Source organism: Dipodomys merriami, unplaced genomic scaffold, assembly GCF_024711535.1.
Source record: "Dipodomys merriami isolate MVZ:Mamm:240054 unplaced genomic scaffold, mDipMer1.0.p SCAF_2636, whole genome shotgun sequence".
Lineage (NCBI taxonomy): Eukaryota > Metazoa > Chordata > Mammalia > Rodentia > Heteromyidae > Dipodomys > Dipodomys merriami.
In genome coordinates, this window is record NW_027204089.1 from 1 (window position 1) to 25,997 (window position 25,997).

A 25,997-nucleotide genomic window follows, 5' to 3' on the forward strand; every position below is an offset into this window, starting at 1 on the left:
GTTCCTCACTCTGCTTAACCTCATATTTCTTGCTCTTTTGTTTGAAACGTTCTACTTTAAACCAAATTTACCTCTAGAATAGAACTTTGACATTTAAATAATAATAGGCTGAATGGGTATTATAGCTTTTATATATTCGAAGTCATGATATCATTATTTCTATATCATTTAGTAAATCATAGGTATATATCTAAGTAGCATTAGTGTATTGAAAGTCTTTATTAGCTTTTCCTTACATGCTAGATGGCCTGAGTGACAATTGAGATTCTTTTTTTTTTTTATTGTGAAAATACCGTACAGAGGGGTTACAATTACATGGGCAAGGTAATGAGTACATTTCTTATCAAGCATTGTTGCCTCCTCCTTTGTTTGCTCTTCCCATCCCACTACCCCCCAATTGAGATTCTTGAATCAATATTCAACAGAATGTAGGAAAGTATTTGTGTGTATGCATCTATGTGTGTGCATGCATACGTGTGTGTGTGCATATGTATGTGTGTGACTTTGACGTGGAAAATTTTATGGAGTAAAACCAATAATTTATATTTGCAGATATAGTAAAATACAGCTCAGTAACAAATATATACATATTTTGGATTAAAGTAATAAATAGTTTACATGTTGATGCATCATGCTTTATTCCAAATAGAAGAAGAATTTGTACTTTATTTGGTGATCACTATTTTCTGCTTGGAATTTGCTCCTGTCCCTGTTTAGTTACTAGATATTGTTAGTATAAATGTCAATTATAATAACCAGAAGAGTTCTGCTTCACTCTGTGTTCTACAAGTGATTTGCAGTATATGATAGAATGTGCTCCATACTAAGTGCTAAACATACTTAATCAATGCTACTCACTCTGAGATGAGAATTTCTTGTTTCATTTTTTATTAATTTGCAGGTAGTGCATTCTCACTCCAGTTTGTTTGATTTTCTGGAACTCTCATAGCTGAACCATGCCACCAGTCCAGCTTTTTGCTGGACTGATCCTATGTACCTCAGATTCCTGGGCAGCTAAGATAATAAGCTTGAGCTACTCAATACTCAGATCTTTTCTACTTCAAATTATGCCAACCAGAAAGAAAGGTTCTTTAGGCATGTCTCTGGCCTAGTCTTTGTAGTTTATTTTAGCAAAACTACTGAAAAAATTGTACCAAGATACATGGCATTATTATCTCCTGATCAAATTTGCTTCATTTGAGGAAGTTCTTGCCCATTTTTGATCTGACCATCTAAAATTCTGAAGATTGATTCCCCAAAATAGATTTTGTTTTCTGAATAATATGTACAAATATTTATCATATTAGGAATTAATTTTTATTTAACTTTCATTTATCCACTTTTATTTAACTTTCATTTATCCACTTTTATTTAACTTTCATTTATCCACTTAAATGACAATAATCCCTAATTTATTAATGATCTATTGTTAAATTTATGAAACTTAATTAACAATGATAGTAAAATTTAATATGAAATATGGAAAGAACTTATTTTACAAAATATAACCACATTTGTAAAGACAAAAACAAATAAATTAGAAGAGTGGTTTTGTTTCCCATCTTTGCAAATTTCTTACAAAAGACTTTTGCAAGATGCAGCTGGATTTTCCTGTTTCTGCATCTGCTTTCTGTAATGTCTTGTTTTGGTGAATAAGCAGTTGTGGTAAGTTTCTCTGTCTGATACAGAAATCAATAAAACATAAATATGGAAAAAAGAACTTTGCCTCTTAGTAGCCAACAGCCTAGATTAGGAATTACAGATATAAACCATCAAGTGAGTTACAAGGTAAGAGCATGTTGTTGACTCACAGGCTGAGCAGACAGTTCTCACTCATAAGGATCAATACTCAAGGATCTCTTCATCTTCCCCTTCATGATTTAGTCTCACAAAATATTATTCTTTCAGGCTTAGTGCAATAGCTTTGAAGTTTCCTACAATTTTATTCCACATGAATTACTTTTCCTCAGAGTACTAATTCAGCTTGTACCTTGTTATGTCCTATCCAATGTTTATATTTGTTTTTCTGATCTTGCTGACTCAACCTGCTGAGTATAAAGCTATGGAGTCAGAAACATCTTGGACTTGTTCTGCTGCTATGCTTTGTTGTTAACTTTTAATTCTATTGCTATTTTTTGGTTAGGGAATTCTTCCAGTATGATATTGGGAATCACAATTCTTGAGTTGTAAGATACAGTAATCATATTCGATATGGACAACATCCACTGAAGTGGTGATCTTATGGCCCTACGAATTAATTCGTTGGAACTGGCTGAGAATTTTTATGTTCTCTGTGGACAGAGATTACATATGTATTATATAATAAATTTATGAATTATATATAACTTTTTATTTACGTTCTTATGACCTAAAAACTTGAACATAATGCTTCAGTTGCTCTGTTATTGATTGTTGCTTGTCCAATCTCTCAGTTTAATTTCTCAAACTCAGTTTTGGTTTGCTTTTTTTGGTCTCTAGTGTCTTGATTTCTTTCCATTATTATCTCTCTATCTACCTCTATTTATATAGAGATAGATAGCTTTCTCTAATACATAATTTATATATGTATATATACATAGAGATAGGAAGACAGAGTAAGATACAGAGAATGAGAGAAATAGATAAACACATCCTGGGCAAGCACATGGAGCAGGCCAAGGGGATGAGATCTTTCTTCATAGGATGATTTCATATAGAACTCTGTATCTATAAAATTAGGTGATTTCCCAGAAGTCCCAGAGCAAATGCCTCAAGGCTAGGCATGCATATTAAATGTTTACTTAAATAGTAAACAAGGGCTGGGAAGGTGGCTCAGTGGTAGAGCGCTTGCCTTGTATGCATGAGGCCCTGGGTTCGATTCCTCAGCACCACATAAGCAAAAAGAAAAAAAGCTGGAAGTGGCGCTGTGGCTCAAGTGGTAGAGTGCTAGCCTTGAGCTGAAGAGCTGAGGGACAGCTCCCAGGCCCAGAGTTCAGGCCCCACGACTGGACCCAAAAAGAAACAAAAACAAAAAACAGTGTGTATGCTTTTATCATTGGAAAACTATTCTAGATGTAGTAGACATACCTAGTAGACATGCATACCTAGTAGACATGTATGTCTATTACATCTAGACACACCACCTAGTTGACATGTATGTCTACTACGAGATGTAGTAGACATACATCTCGTAGTAGACATACATGTCAACTAGGTGGTGTGTCTAGACATTGTATGTGAATTGCCCTAAAGTTCCTCTGTAATTCCTACCTGTGCCTGAAGCCCTGCTTCTCTGACTGGATCTCTTGGTCTGTCTGAGGATTTCTGGAAGTTCAGGAAGTAACAACCCTCTGTTACCTTTTCCTTTTCATAAGAGTTCTGATGAATAAGCAAAATTAATTTCCCTGCGAGGGTCTGTTTGTTCCAGAAGATGGAATAATAGGATTCCCCATTCCCATACAAACAGTCTAGGGTCACAGCCTCCTTTTCCACCAGCAGAATTGAAGTTTGAGCTTCAGCTACCTTCTGGGCCATGCTGGCTCCTGAAATAAAGAGGACAGGGTCAGACTGACATTTTGTTTTATAACCAAGGAATGAAGGAATTTAAGGCTTGAAGCTGTGATTCCTTCCCTTCTGAGTTTCATTAGAAAACAAAGCTCCTCTCACTATCACATGCATGACTGAGAAGAACCTGAGCCCTGTGTTTTTGGACATCCTTACCAAGGCAGATAGAAGCAATGGCTGTCCCCAGCAGGCTAGTGATTCTTCCCCTGATTTAGACACTATAGGTATATAGGGACTTATTGTAAGACAGAGATGACTGTACAATGAGGTTGAAAGGGAATGGAAAAGATACACATTCAAAATCAAAAAAGAGCTGTATAATTTATTTTTAAAGGACAAAATACTTTTTCAGGAAAGAATTAATGAAACTGAAAAAGATGAGATTTTATGTGTCTACCTGGATATGCCACCATATGCAAGTATTTGTAACAGTACTGTATGTGAGTTTGAGGTTTCTTTTTAGAAGATCAGTACTTTAACCAGTACGCTTTGGGTGAAATAAATCATTCCATGCCTCCATGTTGAGGCAGACTTCAATGTGTGTGGAGTCTAGCAGCCTCCTGAAAAGTTGGACTTAGGAACAAGTCACACAACTCCATGAACTAATTCTTCAAAATAAATGTGTATATAGATAGATGAAGTGATGAATAGGTTCATAGCAATATGAATGCACATGTCTAGTTCCATAGCTGCAGATACAGAGAATTCTGCAATCATCACCTTTCATAGGCACATGCCCTTTCCAGTTCTTTACCATCTTTTTTATTACTTTCTAATGCTGAGGTTTAAATTTTGGGACTGGTGCTTGCTAGGAAGGTGCTCAACCACTTGAGCAATGCCTCCATTTTTATGTTTGACTTATCTTTAGCTACCATTTTATCCTTTTATCCCCTGGAGCTAAGCTGAGACTACAATGTTCCTACTTACCCTTCAGGCATAGCTGAGGGATCACCTACATTATCTCATACTATCATTAAATCTTACTGTGGCTGATCTTGAAACTCATTTCATGCTGGGATTACAAATATTTATCACCAGTTCTGACCCCTTGCTATCTTTTAAAAATAGAGTTGATGGTAATTCAGGATGAATTACCTTCCACTGGCTAAGTTAACTACCTTGCCTACATTTTGTAAGAGGGCCAGCATGTATGGAACTGACTGGGGACATTTATCTCTTTGACTTTAATTGCTTTTGCAATTATATTTTTCCTTCCTCTCTTTCTTTTGATCATCAGGATGTGTCTTCCTGATTCAATAACCAGGCAACCTTTCCTCTACATGATGAAAGCTCTTTCCTCTCCATGCACTGTTAGTACATTTGAGGCTTTCTTCATTCCTTCTCATCTTCTTTATTCTTCATTCTTTCTCATTTTCACCCTTCTTTTGCTAAGAAGAATTCTGAGTAGAACTATGGGCTGTGGTCCTCCAATGACCTCTCCTGCTCTATACTTTTACTGGGCTACTGTGCAAATTCCACCTTCTCCATCACTTGTGAAATCCTGAAAATAAATAGGATGGAACAATGTGGACCATGGTGATCTGGAACAAGATTGGAGTTAGACTTTGCAAGAATGAGCACAGAACAGAAAAAAGCATTTGACATGATTAAAAACCCCTTTATGAGGGGCTGGGAAGGTGGCTCAGTGGTAGAGCACTTGCTTTGCACACATGAGGCCTTGAGTTCGATCCCTCAGCACCACATAAGGAGAAAAAAAAGCCGGAAGTGGTGCTGTGGCTCAAGTGGTAGAGCAATAGCCTTGAGCTGAAGAGCTTAGGGACAGCGCCCAGGCCCAGAGTTAAGGCCCACGACCAGACCCCCTCCCCCCAAAAAACCCTTTATGATAAAATATCTGGAGAAGCTAGGAATACATACAACATTCCTCAATATAGTAAATGTTTACATGACAAACTGAAACCAGCATTTTACTTAATGGTGAAAAGTTAAAACCATTTCCTCTAAAATCAGTAAGAAGGATGTCCACTCTTTCAGTATCTCTTTAATATAATACTGGAATTCCTATCAAGGACTATAAGGCAAGGGAAAATCATAAAGGTAATACAAATATGGAAAGAAGTTAAACTATCCCTCTTTGCAGATGACATGATCCTGTATTTAAGGAATGCTATAGATTTCTCCTCCAAGTTAAATGAGTTGACCTGAAACTTTGGCAAAGTAGCAGAATATAAAATGTGAAATGGATTATTATTTTTCATAGTTTTAAATTTTATTGTAAATATACTTTTTATACCTGTTTTATCCTAAATTTATTATTTAGTTTTATGTTTTAAATTTTTATCTTTGTAAATTTGTAGAGTTTTATTTTATTTAGTTTCATCCTATTCAGAGTTCCATTTTATGGATATGCCATAATCCATTTAGGTCTCATCTTCAAAGATACAATCATTTTCAATATCATATACTCATTCTTTTTGGAAACAGATGTGAATTTTTAGCACATATATTTAAAATAGAAATAATATAAAATATCAAGTGATTACAAATATTTTTGACAAGGCATACCTTTGAAAAAAGAGAGGAAATTGGGGCTGAGAAGGTGGCTCAGTGGCAGAGCGCTTGCCTTGCATGCATGAGGCCCTGGGTTTGATTCCTCAGCACCACATAAGCAAAAAGAAAAAAAGCCGGAAGTGGCGCTGTGGCTCAAGTGGTAGAGCGCTAGCCTTGAGCTAAAGAGCTGAGGGACAGGCCCCATGACCAGACGCCCCCTCCAAAAAAAGAGAGGAAATTATACAATGGACAAGACAATCTTTTCAAAAATTGGTGATGGAAAAACTAAACTGGTTTTCTATATGAAGAAGACAAAATAGGACATAATCTCCTAGGCGCTACAAAATTCAAGTCAATATCAAAAATTTTAAACTGCATAGCTTTAGAGGTAAAAAAAAACATAGGAAACTCGTTGAAAGTTATTGACATTTGTATCTACTTATTATATAAAAGTTTAACTGAGTAAAAATAAGAGCAAGAATTAAAAATAGGACTGCATCAAATTAGAACTATTGAGTAGAGAAAGAATTTTTATGTAAAACACACAAAGCTCAAAAATAGATCTCAAATTAAAAGCTATTGCAATTCATAAATGTGTAAATGAGTTGATAGGTTTCAGAAAATACAAATTGTGAACACGTGAAGAAATTGCCAACATATTACAGACATTAATGTAAATTAAATAAATATTAAAAGTAAGGTTCCATTAAATCCCAATCAAACTGGAAAGCATTAAGAAAATAAGTTATAACATGCTGGAAAGTATATAATAAAAGACATCATAACATAATAATAGTGGAAATGTAAGCTAGGGCAACCAGTAAAGATAAATTACCCAATTTGATATTTAGCACATATTGGTCAGTATCTCTTGCAGTTAGTATATAGTGGTATACTTAAGTTACTTCATCTAAACTGACTGGTTAGACAACCTTGACAAGAATTAATGAACTGTATTTATGTAATGTTAATATTTTTTGTGGTCTTATATCACACTGTTCAGAACATAATCACTCTTGAAAATAAAACTTGAATCTAATTATATAAAGCTATAGATCAAGATTCCAAATAAATATTACATTTCCTCTTATATGTGGAATCTAGAGAGATAAATATATGATACAAATATAAAAAGACTATTTGAGGGTGGTTAATAGGAGGAAAGAGGAAGGAGACAGTGTTGAGAACACATGATCAAAGTATACTATATCTATGTATACAAATGAAGCCAATTAAAATTGTAAACAGAAAGCTGAACATGACATAGGAAAGAGTAATAAAGTGGGTAAACAGCAATGGTATGTTCTATGTATGCATAGAGACAGCAAAACAAAAATATAGTGTACAACTAATACATACCAATTAAAGAAAACGATAAAAGATTATAGAAAATATGATCTTAGTAGTTATTGGTAGATAAATAATTTTTAAAACACTCATTTAATATTTTATGTATGTATATGAGGTTTTTCTTTTCTCCATGTTCTAATTTTGAAAATATAATTCTATAATTAGTATCATTCTAAAGAAGCACATTCTCAAGAGATACTCAATTTATTTACAAGATTTTTATTTTTTTCAGTCACAGAATTGGTAATTTTACCCAAGACACAGTTTCAGAAGGTGAATGTTTGTAAAGTCCAAAGACAGTGTCCCTACCCAACATGGATATCATCATGTGTACATATCAAAAGGCAAAACTGAAAGAAAATCTGGTCTAAGGAATTTTGCAGATAAGTCATCTTACCCTTTAGGAGGTAATTCTTGAATATTTTCATGTCTGTTTTAAGAATGTCCACTAGGTATGGAGTTGAGATATTTAGATATTTTCAAAAGAAACAATGGGTTTTTTTTTACAGATTTAATTTATTCCCTCTTTTTTAATTTTTTATTTTTTAATCATTTTTTCTGGATTGGTTCCATACCTTAGCTATGGTAAATAATGCTGCAATAAACATAGTTGTCCTGGTAGCTTTAGGATGGTCATGTTTGTGATCATTTGGATAAATGCCCAAAAGTGGGATTACTGGGTCATAGGGGAGCTCTATGTGGAGTCTTTGGAGGAACCTCCATACTGCTTACCAAAGTGGTTGAACAAGTTTACACTCCAATCAACAATGCAGTAAGGTTCCCTTCTGTCCACATCCCCTCCATCATCTGTTGTTATTAGAGTTCCTGATTATATCCATTCTAATTGGGTGAGGTGGTATCTCAATGTTGTTTACATTTCTTTTATGGTTGAACATTTCTTCATGTGTCTATTGGCCATCCTTCTTTTCTCTTCAGAGAAGTTTCTCTTTAAGACTTTAGCCCACTTATTTATTGGGCAGTTGTTTCTTTGAAGATTTGATGTTGGGGGATTTAATTTTTTGAGTTCCAGGTATATTTTAGATATGAGACCCTTGTCCATTGTATGACTAGTGAAGATCTTCTCCCAATCCGTGGGCTTTCTATTGATCTTGCTAGCTATGTCCTTTGCCATGCAGAAGCTCTGCAATCTCGTGCTATCCCATTTGTCCAAACTTTCTTTGATTTGCTCTGTTTCTGAGTCTCTTTAAGAAAATTTTGGCCTGTGCCAAGGAGACCTAGGGTTTCTCCTGTTCCATCCTGTAATGTTTTCAGGGTGTCTGCTTTGACTTGGAAGTCTTTGATCCATTTGGAGTTGATTCTGGTGCAGGGTGATATATAAGGATCTAGCTTTAGTTTTCTACAAGTGATTAACCAATTTTGCCAGCACAATTTACTGAAGAGGCTGTCTTTCTTCCATTCTATTTTTTTAGCTCCCTTATCAAAGATTAGATGGCTATAGCTCTGTGGTTTCATTTCTGGGTTTTCAATTCTATTCCATTGGTCCTGAGATCTGTACTTGTGCCAGTACAAAGCTGTTTTGATTACTATTTCTTTGTAGTAGAGTTTGAAATTTGGTATTGATATTCCTCCAGCACTGTTCTTTCTGTTAAGGATCGTTTTTGCTATTGGGGTCTTTTATTGTTCCATATGAATTTTTGGATTGCCTCTTCTATTTCCTTGAAGAATGAGGTTGGAATATTGCTAGGTATCGCATTGAATTTGTAGATAGCCTTGGGAAGTATTGCCATTTTCACAATGTTGATCCTTCCAATCCAGGAGCATGGGAGGTTTTTCCACTCTCTAAGTTCTGTTTTGATTTCCTTTTTCTTGCTGCTCTTTTTCAAGGAGGTTCAGATGTCTCATTAAATTGTTGGTTTCAGATTCTCCAATTTGTTGATGTAGGAACTCAGAGCTATAAACTTGCCTCTGAGTACTGCCTTTGCTGTGTCCCAGAGGAGTTGGTAAATTGTGTGTTCATTTTGATGAATATCATGATCATTTGAATTTCCTTTCTAATCTCTTCCGTGACCCACTGGTGATTCAACAGTGTGTTGTTTAGGCTCCATGTGTTACACGGCTTTCTTTGGTGGCTTTTGGTGTTGAGTTCTACTTTTATTCCATTGTGAGAATGCAGGGCATAACTTCAATGTTTCTAAATTTGGACAGGTTTGCTTTGTGGTCTATTTTGGAAAACGTTCCATGTGATGCTGAGAAAAACATGTATTCTGATGGGACTGGGAGAAATATTCGGTAGATGCCTGTTAAATCTAGTTGATCTGGGCAGTTGTTTAGATTTGCAGTTTCTCTGTTGAGTTTTATCCCCTAGTGGGGATAATGGTGTGTTAAAGTCCCCAACAATTAATGTCTTTGGATTTATGTGAGATTTGAGGGAAAGTAGGGTTTGTTTGGTGAATAGATATTTAGAATTGTAATATCTTTCTGAAGGAGAGATTCCTTAATTCGTATGTAGCAACCTTCTTTATCTCTTCTCAGTAATTTTAATTTGAAAGCTATTTTATCTTATATTAGAATTGCAAGTCCTGACTGTTTATGCTTGGTAGATTTTGTTCCAGCCTTTCACTTTCAGAATATGTTTGTTGGGGCTGGGAAGGTGGCTCAGTGGTAGAGTGCTTGCCTTGCATGCCTGAGGCCCTGGGTTCGATTCCTCAGCACCACATAAGCAAAAAAGAAAAAAAGAAAAAAGAAAAAAAAACAGAATATGTTTGTTTTTATGGGCAAGGTGTGATTCTTGAAGGTAGCAGATAGTAGGATCTTGCTTTTTAATCCAACTAGACAGTCTATGTAACTGAAATGCAGAGTTTAGTCCATTAATGTTGAGAGTTAGGACTGAGTGGTGTTTGGGAGTTCCTGACATGTTATTCACCTTCTTGGGGGATGCAAAAGTTGGGTTCTTCCTATACTTCTTGGATTCTCAGTTTGGGTGTGGTTTCTTGGTCTTTATTGTGGTCTTGTTGGTTTTCTATGTGTAGAACATTTTTAAGTAGCTTTTGTAGGGCTGGTTTGGTGGAGATATAGTTTCAGTTTTTCTTTGCTAAGGAAGATTTTCATCTGACCTCCTGTTATGAGGAGAGTTTAGCTGGGTACAGCATTCTTGGTTGATAGTTGTTTGTCTTTAAGGCATGACATACATTATTCCACTCTCTTCTTACTTTGTCTCTGCTGAGAAATCTGAGGTTATTCTAATTGGTTTCCCTTTATAGGTCATTAATGTTTTCTCCTTGACAGCTTTAAGAATCTTTTTTATCTGAATTGATCCTGTGTTGATTCTAATGTTATGGTAGGATGTCCTTTTCTGGTCTATTTGGTGTTCTAAAAGCTTCTTGTATCTGCATTGGCTTATCTTTTTGCATGTTTGGGAAGTTCTCTGCTAGGATCCTGTTAAATAAATTTCCTAGACTATTAACTTCTGTCTCTAGATGCTCACCTACACCAATTATCCTCAGATTAGGCCTTCTGATGATGTCTTCCAAATGTTGAATAGATCTATCATATCTTGGATAGTTGTATGTTCTTTCTCTATAATATCTAGGCTATCTTCAATCCCTGAAATTCGATCTTCTGCATGGTCTAACCTACTGTCAAGAATTTATAATTTGTTTTTATTTCCTTTTCCCCAACTGATTTGTTTAGTAAGGCATCAAAAATACATTCTTGAAAAGGTCAAAAGCTATGTACATATGACCATATAAGATGATACTAAGTGAAATGAACCCCAAGACAGGGACACAAGTGGTTTTTTCTTTCTTGCTATTGTTTCTAACATATTTATAAGGTACCATGTGATTTTTTTTGTTTCTTTGTATGTTCCTCCCCCATGGTATAACCTCTGTTTTCACTGTATTTATATTTGCACTGTATTTGCATCTTGTATATACACTTCTCTAATTTGGGGAGGGGAAGGGAAAAAACAAAATGCTTAAATAGGGATACAGGTTGACCCATTGTAACAATGAGATGTACAAGACACTATGTTGAAAATGAACTTTACAATTTTAGCAGGGAAGGGGGTCGGGGGTTGGGGGTGGAGGTAGTTGTGGAGGTGGGAGGGAAGGGATGGTAGGAGAAAAACAAAGGAGGAGGTAACAATGCTTGATAGGAAATGTACTCATTACCTTGCTCATGTAACTATAACACCTCTGTACAGTATTTTTACAATAAAAATACATTCTTGAATTTTCTGAGTTCTGGTCACATGCATATAAGTATGTACTTTGTTAAGTGTGTTAGCTTTATGGTGGTAACCATTTCAAAATGTTTATTTAATATGAAAATATTGTCTAATATTCCTTCAAAATATATAATTTTCTGTGTAAAGTTGACCTAGCTAAGGATTAAATATTTTGAAAATTATATCCATGCTTCCATAAACTTATTTTTGGAGAGTTATGTGTTTTAGAAATGTGTTCAACAGATTCTTAGTCGAAAGTATAATAAAATGCACATTTTAAAAATAGGAAATTCACTAATTGTTGTCACAGTCATGAAATACCACTAAAAATTCTCAATGTTTAGAGAAGCCAAATTTCCTGGTACAAGTCATACATTAGTAAGATTATTTGTGATCTTTCATTTCATGAAAGTGACTGTAGTTTTCAATTATATCAAATCAATATTAAGTTACTGACTTTTTACATTCTCATGAGAAATAGAAAATTTACATAAGTGCTAGTCAAAAAGAGTTCAGCATAAGAAACTGTAAATTCACTATGAGTAAATAAGGATGGCATAAAATTTTATTTGTAATGTTTAAGTTTACATTCCTTATATATTTATGTTGAATAATAAAATGTTAGAAAGGAAAACATTGTTTCTTTTCTTCATGATATTTATCAAAGGGCTTTTCATCTGAGCAGCTTTTCATCTGAACAGCACAAATTGGTCTCTGTAGGAAACTTAGTCATAGGGTTTGGCTTTGAACCTCAACACAGATTCAATCCTCCTTAGTAGGGGACATGATTTGTCCTGTTGTTGCTATGTTTTATTAATTGACTTTGTCTCCATTCAAATGGAAGTTGTCCTGGATCCTATTTGCATTTATCATTCACATAGTTTCTGTATTATACCACACCAGTGTACTATACCATGTCATAGTCCTTTCATCCCTGACTCTATCAAACATATTTACCTGCACCTTCACCTGGTCATGACCTACAGGACTAGCTGTTGGTGGCCATCACACTTGTATTGCTCAATTGAACACATAGTGCACAAGGCTGTCTTCAGAATCACCTCTCTTATGCAGGAGTCCAACATTACCTGTCAGAAGTATTTCTACTCAGCACTGTAAGGGACTCCACATCTCTCACACTGTCCACTATCACAACTCAGGCATTCTACCTCACTAGGTGTAGAACCTCTTTTCCAGTGATTGAACAAACAGGCTTGCATAGCTCCTTCATGTCTTTGCCAAGAGGCTAAATCCAGTGCCTCAGGAGGGGCCTCTAGTACATAAACTTCCTGTCCCTTCTTTATTTCTGCCCTTAGTTGTGTACTTTCTGCACATAATCCCAAGCAAACCCTCTGGCTCCACCTCATGTCTTAGCTGAATTTGTACCTTCTGCTCACACAGCAGGCATAGAACTTGCCTGACTCAAGTATCTTGCAAATCAGTCCTTGTCCAGCAGCCTCCAAATGATGAGAGGGCAAGTCTCTGGGAGTGAAGGAAATGTAGGAATTGCTCCCAATCAATAAGAGCCACTTCTGCAGTCTCAGACTCAACAGGAGAATTACTGAATCAAGATTCTCAGGTACTTGTATTCAGGTGTCCTCATTTTGTAACTCAGAATTTTGTTAGTACTGAATCAGGGCCCTGACACTAGCAATAAAATATGCTCATGGGTGCTAGCCTTGGACAAATAGGCTCAGGGACAGTGCCTAGGCCCTGAGTTTAAGACCCAAAACTAAACAACAACAACAAACTTTTCATGGACAATTACTCTTCTAATCTCTGTTACTCCCAAGATGAAGTTGTGGGTTGCAGTCCTCCTCATCCTCTGTCTGAAAAGATGTAAGGTTTCTTATTTTACTGTAAAGAAGTTGAAAGTATACCAGTCTGATATATTTACTATGCAAGAAAATTGTGCCTGAAGAAAACAAGTGGAAAATGTTCTTTATGGCTTCTTTTCCATTTTTCAAAATCAAAGCCTTCTCATGGAAATACTTCCTAATTCTAGAACGTAAAACTTGCCTTCAAATTGCCTGAAGTGACAGGATTTTATAAATCAAATGGGAAAATTTGTATTTTCCATTTCTGTCCTTATGCCTTATGCAATCTTTAGGCATATTAACAGAGGTAGGACCACCATCCTGTCCGTAAGAAGCTGAGTGTATCCATACCTAGGTGGGGGTATCTGGGTTTCTGATACTCATCAAAATAGTGGGTGATAGAAAAAGCTAAAGTTCTGATTTTTGGCTAGTTGAAAGGTCGACAAGCTTTAGCTTCAGAAAACCATGCTTATCAACCATTTCTTTACAATCTCTTGGCTTAATTACTTTTGAAATGTATGACAGAAATGACTCCATTTGGAATCTGACAACATCCCCTGTCTCAATGCTTACTTCCATACTATTAGAATCTGAATGGTTCTTCATCACTGGAATAAGCTTTGTCCCTAGAGGCCTTTTTCGTTGCCTGAATGTGATGTCCCAGTAGTTCTTATCCGAAGTTGGAGTGAAATGACAGTTTAGAAGGGACTCGGTGCTAAAAAGACATCTTATGATCTAATTGGGAGAAAAACAATTTAGAAGGAATGTCTCTTATACTAGTCTTGAAGTCTATTAGGGTAGTTTTCTTTAAATACATTTTTTATTATAAAAATACTACAGAGGGGTTACAGTTACATGAGTAAGGTAATGAGTACATTTCCTATCAAGCAGTGTTGACTCCTACTTTGTTTTTCCTCTATCATCCCTTCCTTCCCACCTCCACAATTACTCCCCCGACCCCCCATGGCTCCCCGCTGGGTGAAGTTGTAAAGTTCATTTTCAACATAGTGTCTTGTACATCTCATTGTTACAATGGGTCAACCTGTATCCTTATTTAAGCATTTTTTCCCTTCTCCTCCCCAGATCAGAAAAGTGTATATACAAGATGCAGGTCACTGGAATCAAATACAGTAAAAACAGGGATTATACCATGAGGGAGGAACATACCAAAGAAACAAACAAAAACAAACAAACAAACACACAGTACACTTTAAATACATTAAAAACAATAGCAAGAAAGAAAAGACCTTTTGTGTCCCTGTCTTGGGGTTCATTTCCCTTAACATCATCTTATATGGTCATATGTACATAGCTTTTGACTTTTTGTGGTTGTCCTAGACATACTTTTTTATTGCAAATAAGGGAAACCATGGGATTTATGTTTCTTTGGGCCTGGCTTACTTCACTTAATATAATTTTTTCCAAGTCTTTCCCTTTCCTAACAAATGGGGCAATGTCCTTCCTGATGGAGGCATAGAATTCCATTGTGTGTGTGTGTGTGTGTGTGTGTGTGTGTGTGTGTGTATCACATTTTCTTGATCCATTCATCTACTGAGAGGCATCTGGATTGGTTCTACATCTTAACTATGGTAATAATGCTGTGATAAACATGTTATCAATCTCACTCTTTCTTCCACTGGGTTACTTTTTGTGACTGCTACTTCACACAGACATTCATCTGGACCTTCCTGGCAGGTCTTAATCACCTCCTCCATTTCTTGGACATCTAAAATGTGTCAAAGAAAAAAAAGACAAAAACATAAATGAGATCCAAAGATTCCGTAATATAAAGATGAAGATATTTTCTCCCATTCTGTTACAGATTTTCAATGATCAAAATAGGAATTAATTTATGATACATGATTTCTCCCTAATGTATTAATTAAAAATAATACTGATATTTAGCAATGGAAAATGTTTTTCTGTGTTTCAGTTTTTCTTTTTATATCAGAAGAAATATTTACTCAAATTATTCAACTAAGTACTGTGAAAGTTTTAAGCTGAACACTTAAAATTTGCCTTTAGTATTCTTGGGGTTGTTTCAAATATTGTTTTGTTTGACCATAGGGGAATAGCTGCTTTGTGTTCTTTAATTTTCTTGAAATAATTTATATATTGTGCTGCTTTGCTTCTCAACCATTAGGTGAGGAACTGGAATATTTTCTAGATTTGGAGACTATAATTGTGTTTTATATATTCCTTTGCCTTTCACCTAAGCAGGGATGGTTCCTGACAGTAGGCATTAATACCTACATCTCTTCAATTCTAACTTCTCATAAGAATTACTTTAAGTATCTGTGGGAATTTTAAAGTTCATTTCTCTCCATCTTATACAGTCTCATCAAAATTCCTTTTTTGACACTCTTGCCCCGCAGAAGCATGGAAGATCAAAGACACTCCAGCTCACGACCTAGTTAATCATCCTCTCTACACTAAAAGATCTAGTTGTGAACTCCAGATCTGTGCGTGGTGTGCGCACGCGTGTGTTGGTGGTGTGGCTGTTACCACTGTGCCATGTGCTGACACAGATCTGTGCCTGTTGTGTGCACGCGTGTGTGGGTGGTGTGGCTGTTACCACTGTGCACAAGTGCAGATGCAGATCTGTGTGTGGTATGTGCACGTGTGTGTTGGTGGTGTGGCTGTGGCTGTTACCACTGTGCACACGTGCAGACCCAGATCTGTGCGTGGTGTGCGCATGCGTGTGTTCGTGGTGTGGCTGTTACCACTGTGCCATGTGCTGACACAGATCTGTGCGAGGTGTGCACACGCGTGTTGGTGGTGTGGCTGTTACCACTGTGCCATGTGCTGACACAGATCTGTGCGAGGTGTGCACACGTGTGTTGGCGGTGTGGCTGTTACCACTGTGCACATGTGCAGATGCAGATCTGTGCGTGGTGTGCGCACGCGTGTGTTGGTGGTGTGGCTGTTACCACTGAGGGATCATCCGAGGTAGGTGGGAAGGGGGCGCTTGTAGGAGGATTGCCTTCACACGCTGGGGCGCACATGGAGGACCCTGTGGGGGGCCTGAGGGTGCGCGTGAGCGTGCGTGCATCTAGAGCCCCACCCGGGAAGCTCGAGGTCCTGAGTTCAAATCCCACCCTCCCAGCTCTGGTCACAGAGGCCCGCGGGGCCCAGGGGGGTCGGGCCGGGCCGGCCTTCCCCGCAGGAGGGCGGTGCGAGCGCGCCCAAGCAGAGGCCTGGGCCGGGCAGGCCCAGTGGGCGCCGCGGCCCCCGACCCCCGGCGTCCGGGCCGGGTCTGACTCCTTGCTGTTTTCGGCAGGACCCCGCCATCCAGGGGCCGGCGCGGGCCTGGGAGCGCTCCCTCCCACACGTGCGCGGCCGGGGGCCATGGGAGGAGCGGGGAGACCCCGCGGGGCCTGGCCAGAGCCGGCGCACCCGGACAACCCTCGGGGTCGCTGCCGGGGAGGGAGGGGGAATGGGGACCTGCTCAGGCCCTGCCCCTTCCTCCCCTCCGCCCCAGCTCGCTCTCTCGCACGCGCCGCGCAGGCGCAGCGTCGGCTGCGCCTGGGGTTGGCGGGGTTGTTGTTGTGGCGCGCAGACCCCGCCCCTCCACGTGGCGGCCCCGACCCCCATCTGTTTTCCCGGGCGCTGAGTGGATTATATTGTGCGGGGACCAGGGGCGGCTGCAGCGCCGCCGCGGGACAGGGGGAGCGCGGACCCTGCCGACAGCCCGAGCCGCGGCTGCCTCGAAGACTCGGCCCCGCCGCCGTCGCCGCCGCCCCCACCCCCGGCCCGGCCGAGCCGCGCACCTCAGCCGCAGGTCGCGCGGAGGCGCGGGCGCCGCGGCGGGAGCCGGGGCGAGGCGCTGAGGCGCCGCCGCGGGGCAGGAGCCGGAGCCGGCGGCGCGCGGGCTCGACCGGCCCAGCCGCGGCGCCTGCCCGGCCACCGAGCGAGCGAGCGGGCGTGGGCTGGCGCGGCAATGTGCCCGGAGGAGCGCGGCGCCACGGGGCTGGGCGGGCGAGCTCCGCTCCTGGTGGGAGGTGCCGGCCATCGCGCACTTCTGCTCGCTCTTCTGCACCGCCTGCTGCCTGCCGGACTTCGAGATCGAGGTGAGCGGCGGGGCCGGGCTGGAGGTCAGGAGCGGGGCGTCGTGAGGGAGGGGGCCGGGGCCGGGGCCCACGGGGAGTGCGGGCGGCGCTTCCCGTACCGCCGGTACGTCTGGCGGGGCGCCCGCTTGTGGTCAGGGGTCGAGCCTGCTTTTGTCAGGGCCGCCAGGGAACCGGGCGGGCGGGAGGCGCCGCGAGCCTCCTGGGGGCCGGGCCAGGGCCGCCGGGAGCTCGTCCCTCCCCAGCGAGGCGGCGGGGCCCGGCCGCCAACTCCGGACGGGGGGGGGGGGGGTGGCCCGGGGCCTCGGGGAAAGTCTGGCGCCACGTCTTCCCGCCGCGCCCGGCCCAGTCGGGCCCGGGGGGGGGGTCGGTGGGGAGGGCGCGGGGCTGGAAACTTGCACGGCTTTTGTGTTGTGGTGGTTGTTGTGTTGTCCTGTTGTTGTGTTGTTGATGTTGTTGTGTTGATGTTCCCCCCTACCCCCCCCCCTGCGCCCGGCCCGGCGTGGGAAGCCGCGCTCCCGGGGCTGGGGAGGCGAGCTCCGGCCGGGAGAAGCGGGGTATATCTTCCGTCCTCCGATTTACTTCCCTCAAGTCCTGTACTGGACGGTAGTCTCCTGTCCCAGGCTTTTTGACAGGCAATAAGGGGGTGTTCCACGGAGATTGGCATGGCTTTAAGATACCCAATTGGAGCAGTTTTTGTATATGTGGTCTAATTCCATTTTTAGCTTCCCTGCTTAATGGATACTGACGTATCATTACCGGGGTAGCCGAAGCTTTAAGTTCAATAATCACGGGAGGCTGGTTTGTAGCCAGTCCCATTCCTGCAGTCTCTGCCCAAGCCTGGGGATAATCTGATAACCATTGGGGGTCGATTGGGGCTGACTGAGGGCTTTCATGTAACCGATGTTCATCCTCCAGGTGTAAGGTTAGGACTTGGAGGGGCTGTCCTTGGGGGTCCCTTGACGGAGGCCCCTTTTCCTTGGAAATAAATCTGGGCCCCTACCTTTGAGAGGAGGTCCCTCCCCAACAATGGATAGGGGCAGTCTGGAATTAGGAGGAACGAGTGGGTGACTAGCCCCGTTCCGAGGTGCACTTTTCGCTTAGTTGTCCACCGATAGAATTTTCCTCCTGTGGCTCCCTGTACCAAGGATGTCTTAGAACTCAGAGGACCTCCTGATCGAGTTAAGACCGAATGTTGGGCGACAGTGTCAACCAGGAAGGTTACTGGCTGGCCCCCCACTTGAAGGGTTACCCGGGGCTCGGGGGGGGGGGGGCTCCTGGCCCTGACTGCCCTAATCTTCATCCTGTAGGGACAATACTTGTGCTGGTCTTCGGGGTCCTCTCATCTGCCCCCTTTTCCTCGGACAGTTTCTGACCCAGTGTCCTGTTTCCTTGCAATACGCACACTGGTCACGGCTCACTAGAGGTTTCTTTTCGTCCCCCAGGTTTTTATCTAACCTAGCCTCTCTCTCTCCTGGCTGTTGTACTACAGTGGCCAAGATCTTACTTAACTCTTTGGTACGTTTCTTGTCTCGCTTGTCCTCTCTATCCTCCTGCAACTTACGTAATCTTTCTTCTTTCTCTTCCTGAGTTTCCCTCTTATTAAAAATTCTTTGTGCTTCCTTAACCAGATCCTGTAAAGTATACCCCTGAAGCCCCTCCAACCGTTGTAGCTTAGTCCGAATGTCCGGGGCCGACTGCCCGATAAATGACATAATGACATCGGATTGTCTGTCTGCAGCAGAGGGGTCAAAGGGCATATACAAACGGTACCCTTCCATTAGTCTCTCTAAAAATCCCGCAGGCGTTTCCTCAGAACCCTGCACTATCGCAGGCACCTTAGCCAAATTGGTGGGGCGCCGTCCAGCCCCCCTTTGAGACCCGCCAACAGAACCTGGCGATAAAGACGGAGTCGCTCCCTACCGGCTGCGATGTTGAAGTCCCAATTTGGACGGGTTAACGGGAACACTTCATCGATCTCATTGGGCAACTGGGTTGGCCTGCCATCCTCTCCTGGAACATTTTTGCGAGCCTCCAGGAACACTCGCTGTCGCTCCTCCGTGGTGAGGAGAGCCTGCAAGAGTTGCTGACAATCGTCCCAAGTGGGCTGGTGGGTTAACAGAATGGATTCAATCAGGCCCGTCAGGGCCTGTGGGTCCTGAGAAAAGGACGGGTTATGGGTTTTCCAGTTATATAAGTCGGAAGCAGAAAAGGGCCAATACTGATACTGGCCGGCCACTGTCCGGAGGGGAAAGGCATGGGCCATCCAGCCTCCCCCTGTCTCTCCGCTTCGATCACGGCAGAGGCGCAGACGACTGCTGGGAGGTGACAAGGGCATCTGGGGCTCCACCTCCAGCTCAGTGGAGTCCGGAGAGGGAGCAGATGGGGAATGGGAGACCTCTAGCGGGCCCCTTTGTTCTCCCATCGGAGCAGGTTGGGCATAAGGTGGCGGGGGAGCTAAGACTGGCGGGGAGTCTAATAGTAATAGATCCGCCTGGTCATCTGGTAAAATAGAGGGAGCTTGGGAGGAGGAGCCCTTAGTTTTAGACTGAGACACCTCTTTTATGGGATAAAGGGAAGATGAGGGAGGGGGAAGAGGAACAAGGGGAGTGGGAGAAGGTGGGGGAGCGGGTAAAGCTACTGGTGTCTGGGAAAGGAAAGGTTTAATCCACTTCGGGGGTCTCGGGCCAGATTTTCCCACGTGACTATGTAGGGGACCTGATCGGGGTGTCCATGGGAGCCCGGCTGAAGAACTTGAGCCTTTACCTGTAAAAGAATATCAAGATTGAAAGAGCCCTCCTTAGGCCACCCCACGTTAAGAGTGGGCCATTCGGAGGAACAGAAACTGATCCACTTTTTCTTCTGGACCTCCAGCGACAGGTTGCGGGCCCGGGTCACGACTTCTGTCCAATGATCTAGTGTAAGGCTTAAGGGGGTTGTTAGTCTTTGCCCCATTTCTTTAAAAGTTACAAGACAGATAACAAAGACGATCAACGCTAAACAGAAACAGACGAGACTAGACAAACGCCACGCGGTGCCCGAGTGAGTACAGATGAGGAAGGAAACTACAGATGGGAGTGGCCGGCCTCGCCTTAACTCCCCAGAACAGAGACACTCGGATCTCCTCCTTCCTCCAGACGACCCTGGAGCAGAGCTCCAGGGCGGGACCAGGATACTGGGCACGTCTGCTTTTCCCTCTGGCCCAAATACAGATTCAGACGACCCTGGAGCAGAGCTCCAGGGCGGGACTAGGGTACTGGGCACATCTGCTTTTCCCTCTAGTCCAAGTACAGATTTGGATCCCAGAACATAAAACAAAAATGACAGACACGGGAAACATGAAACGTTAGAGCTCTATCTTACCTCCAACTGGCCTTGGAATTTGGGTCTAGGGGCGCCGTATCCCGGACGAGCCCCACGTTGGGCGCCAACTGAAAGACCCCAGACTCACTGGGATACTTTCTCCAACGGGAGGGCACCCCAAGAACCAAGACTTCAAGCCAGCAGATGCAATAAGCAAGAGGAGTTTATTTGGCGTTTGCGCAAACGGACTCTCTGTCCCAAGCAGACAGGGAGTCCCGAGCAAAGGTTACAGACATTTTTAAAGGCAGAAAACCATAAAATCAGCATAAAATGTCTTCCGTGATATAATTGGCTCATGGTTGGTCTATAATTGGTTGACATTTGACCCGGTTCGTGGTCTGATCAGGTTGTCGTTGTCAAGGTTTGTCCAGGGATGGCTTAATTAATTTGGAACTGAAGAACGTATGCTATCTATAACCGCTGTCCTTGTCCTGGGTGGGCTGATATCCGGACATCTGGATCGGCCAATACTTTGAGTTACTGCCAATTTTATCTCCCAGGTCAAAGGGGGTCTGAATGCAAGCATATTTACAGAAGCAAAGTCAGCAGTTAGCAAGTTAATAATGGTAATGGTGAAGTGAGGTTCCTAATTTTTAACTCTTCAGTACCAGCGCTTGAACTCAGGGCCTAGGCATTTTCCTTTAGTGTTTTTGTTTTTGGTGCAAGGCTGGTGCTCTGCTACTTGAGCCACAGTTTCACTTCTACCTTTTTGAAAGTTAATTGCAGATAAGTGTTTCATGGCCTTTCTGCTTGAGCCTCCTGAATAGCTAGATTACAGGTGTGATTCATGGGTTCCTGGCTTCAAAATTTTTTTGTATTTGCTATCAAAATGTAATTAAGATTATGTCCTATTTCCATTTTGCATATAAAACACTTTTTGTAGGCCATTTGAAAATGAAACATTTCTAAGAGAAAACCATAGCCACAGCCACCATAAGGTGTTCCTTGGTAACTAGCGGTGCGGTCTCTAGGCTAATTTATGTACTATTCAGGAATCTTAGGGGATTGTACCCCCATGGACAGTTCTTTTTTATCAGCTTTGTTTTTGACTTATCAGTCTTGAACATATCCTTTACCCCACCTATACTTGGAATTGATTGTGAAGATCAAACATTGAACAGTATATTTACTGTTACAATATTTATTTTATTTTATTTTATTTATTTATTTTTTTGTTGTTGTTGGCCGTGGGGCTTGAACTCTGGGCCTGGGCGCTGTCCCTCAGCTCTTCAGCTCAAGGCAAGCGCTCTACCACTTGAGCTACAGCGCCACTTCCAGTTTTCTGGTGGTTTTTATTGGAGATAGGAGTCTCACGGTCTTTCCTGCCCGGGTTGGCTTTGAACGGCGATCCTCAGATCTCAGCCTCTTGAGTAGCTGGGATGACAGGCGTGAGCCACCAGTGCCTGGCTTCTACTATATTAGCTCTCAGACATTTCCGTACATGCATACAAATAATTGAAAATAAGTTTTATTCTATTTTCATATGTGTGTAAAGTACTTAATTTGCCCTCTCCTTGGCCTTCTTCCCTCCTGCTAGTACCTGATCACCCAGAAGAGCCTCTATTACTTTCCTATCATTCATTTTTTAAGTGTGTATTACACAAAGGAATTTTGCCATGTTATTTCACATATATACATATATGCTATGTTCAGTTCAGGATATTTTTTGGAGGGATCGGTCGTGGGGCTTGAACTCTGGGCTTGGGTGCTGTCCCTGAGCTCTTCAGCTCAAGGTGAGTGTGCTCTACTGCTTGAGCCACAGCACCATTTCCAGTTTTCTAGTGGTTTTTATTGGGGATAAGAGTCTCATGGACTTTCCTGCCCGGGCTGTCTTTGAACCGTGATCCTCAGATCTCAGCCTCCTGAGTAGCTAGGATTACAGATGTGAGCCACTGGCGCCCAGCTTCAGTTCAGGATTTTCTTTTTCTCTTTAATTTTTCTTTTGGGGGGTCTGGTCATGGGGCCTGAACTCTGGGCCTGACTACTGTCTCTCAGCTCTTCAGCTCAAGGCTAGTGATCTATCACTTGAGCCACAGCACCGGATTTTTTCTTTTTGCTTATGTGGTGCTGAGGAATCAAACCCAGGGCCTCAGGCTTGCAAGACAAGCGCTCTACCACTGAGCCACCTTCCCAGCCCCTGACACTTTTTTTTGCCCAATTTGTGTTTTTTCTCATGCAATAGGAATTACTGTGTTTCTCTTTATTTTTTTTTTTCCTGTCCTGGTATTGATGCTATTTTAAACATGTTTTTCTCTATTTTGCCACTTAGACTCAAACTATGTAAATACTGTCACATGTCACATGGAAGTCCCAGAATTCTTACTATGTATAATCATCATGCCGGTTTTTCTAATAGGGCCAAAGAATTATGAGAGGTGGTCTTTTTTTTTTTTTTTTTTTATGGGTCCGGTTGTGGGGCCTGAACTCTGGGCCTGGGCACTGTCCCTCAGCTCTTCAGCTCAAGGCTAGCGTTCTACCACTTGAGCTACAGCGCCACTTCCGGCTTTTTGCTTATGTGGTGCTGAGGAATCGAACCCAGGGCCTCATGCATGCAAGGCAAGCACTCTACCACTGGGCCACCTTCCCAGCCCTGAGAGGTGGTCTTTATGAAGTTTAGCTTCTCACTCATCAATAAAAGTCCACTTATTAAGACTTGAGATATTAAAAATAAGGAAGAACATGAATAAACCTAAAAATGGACGTAGCAACAAATTGGACATTCTCTTTTTTTTTTTTTTTGGTTGTAGGGTTTGAACTCTGACCCTTAGTTCTTCATATCAAGGCTAGTGCTCTACCACTTGAACCACAGGGCCACTTCTGGTTTTCTGAGTGGTTTATTGGAGATAAGAATCTCACAGCCTTTCTTGTCCAAGATGGCTTTGAACTGCAATCCTCAGATCTCAGCCTTCTGAGTAGCTAGGATTACTGGTACCCAGCTGAACATTCTTTAATCCTTTAATTTACCCTTTTTTTTTCTCCCATTTTGACAAATCTGCTTTTTCTCACCTTTGAGAACTTTTTACATGCTATGTTATCTTTTCATTGTTAAAATGTATTATATAATTCTTTTGTACTTTTTATCTGTAATTGCCACAAACTATTATATTCACTCTGTGAATAAAGAAAGTCCATGTTTTATGTACCCAGCACTGTTACATGTGTGGGAAAAGTTATTAGATGTTTAATGGACACATTTCCCATCATGAGTGTCTTGACATGGATGTGAAAGCATCTGTCTAAATAGATAAAATTGTACCTTGAAACAACATTTTATTCTATGAGATCATCTGTCTATGACGGTTGCACTCGAGAGCTTCAAAGTCACCTATAGATCCAACTGGTATCAGGTCTATAGGTGACTGAGCATGTCAGCCTTTGCGTTCTGTGCTTTTGTTCCATTAACATCTTACAATTCCAGGTGACGGACCAGGGGTTGTGTGAGTGTGTGGTGTGTGTGAGTGTGAGTGGTGTGTGGTGTGATTATGTGTGGTGTGTATGGTGTGAGTGTGGTATTAGTGTGAGTGTGTCTGTGGTGTGATTGAGTGTGAGCATGTGTGTGTGGTGTGATTGTGAGTGTGAGGGTGTGTGGTGTGAGTGTGGTGTATGAGCGTGTGTGGTGTGTGTGTGGTGTGTGTGGTGTGGTATGAGTGTGATCATATGTGGTGTGAGTGGTGCATGTGCTGTGTGGGTGGTGTGATTGAGTGTGAGCATGTGTGGTGTGTGTGTGAGTGAGTGTAGTGGGTGTGGTGTGTTTGGTGTATTGTGAGTGTGAGCGTGAGTGGTGTGTGTGTGTGGTATGACTGAGTGTGTCTGTGGTGTGAGTGTGTAATGTATGAGTGTGGTGTAGGTGTGGTGTGGGTGGTGTGATTGAGTGAGCGTGTATGGTGTGTGGTATGAGTATGAGCATGTGTTGTTAGTGGTGTGTGTGATGTGGGGGTGGTGTGATTGAGCGTGTGTGGTGTGTGTAGTGTGATTATGAGTGTGAACATGTATGGTGTGAGTGTAGTTGGTGGTGATTGAGTGTGTGTGTGGTGTGTATGGTGGGAGTGTGGTGTTAGTGTGTGTGTGTGGTGTGATTGAATGTGAGTGTGAGAGTATGTGGTGTGAGTGGTATATGGTGTGTGAGTGTGAGCGGATCCAAAAAAAAATAGACTTACGTGATTTAGCAATTGGAGTAGCTAGGATTACAGGTGTGAGCCCCCAGTGCCTGGCCCCAGGGGCTTTTACCTGTCATTTTAGCTCTTCAGGGGTGGGGTAGGAGAGCTCAGGATCACCATTAGGAATCAGCCTGGACAGGAAAGTTCATGAGACACTTACCTTCCATGAACTACCAAAAGGCCTGAAGTGAAGCTGTGGTTCAATGGTAAAGTACTGGCTTTCAGGAGAAAGGTAAAGCACAGTGCTCTTGAGTTCAAGCTCCTGCAGTGGCACAAAGCAAAACAAAACAGAGAGCAAAGTAAAATAATAAATAGTGGGAAATGTGTGCTTATGTAGAACTCTGACATAAGGGCTGGACAGGCCTATGACAAATCTTGGCAAAGTCACCTATGCCAATACACTGGCAGGGCTGACCATGGCCAGTGCATGGTCCCTGAACTAAAGGCAGAGGTCCAGAAGCAGAGGTCCAGCTTCTGAGTAGCTAGGATTAAGCACATCAAGCTAGGAAATAGACTAGGATTTGAGCCAGAATTAAATGCAGCAAAGGGGTTAAATGCAGCAAATCTGTCTGCCCAGCCTCTCAGCCTCTAGGATGATAACCTTTTGTCCTTCAGGGTTATGAAAGGTCAAACTTTCAGAAATTTGCTTCCTATGCCTTATGTGATAAGAAGTTACTTGTACTTTAAATGCTATTAGACTTCTTAAGCATCCAGAAGTGTAAAAGAGACATCAATAACCAACCCTGGGTTCAAATGAAGTTTTCAGGGTCCATCCTACAGCTGTGTTAGCAGGAAGAACTCTTCAGTGTAACAGTTTATTTCAAGAATAGAGTAGTTGGGCTGGGAAGGTGGCTCAGTGCTAGAGTGTTTGCCTTGCATTCATGAGGCCCTGGGTTCGATTCCTCAGCACCACATAAGCAAAAAAAAAAAAAAAAAAAAGGCTGAAGGAGGTGCTGTGGCTCAAGTGGTAGAGTGCTAGCCTTGAGCGGAAGAGTTGAGGGAC

General features: G+C 42.1%; 1 protein-coding gene across 3 annotated transcripts; it reads right to left on the reverse strand.

Moving 5' to 3' along the window:
- Positions 1–11,795: 11,795 nt before the first annotated feature.
- LOC138837155 (uncharacterized) lies at positions 11,796–20,568 on the reverse strand. 3 transcript variants are annotated; one of them, XM_070035951.1, is made up of 3 exons: positions 20,241–20,568; positions 19,398–19,548; positions 11,796–15,133 (listed from the first exon to the last, which is right to left on the reverse strand). In XM_070035951.1, exons 1-3 carry the CDS (start codon positions 20,427–20,429, stop codon positions 14,988–14,990), a joined length of 486 nt encoding a protein of 161 aa, XP_069892052.1. In that variant the 5' UTR covers positions 20,430–20,568; the 3' UTR covers positions 11,796–14,987. The 3 variants fall into 3 exon arrangements, with proteins under 3 accessions (XP_069892052.1, XP_069892051.1, XP_069892049.1); XM_070035950.1 differs by having other exon boundaries at positions 19,398–19,560; XM_070035948.1 differs by having other exon boundaries at positions 11,797–15,133; positions 19,398–20,568.
- Between the last annotated feature and the right edge of the window lie 5,429 nt (positions 20,569–25,997).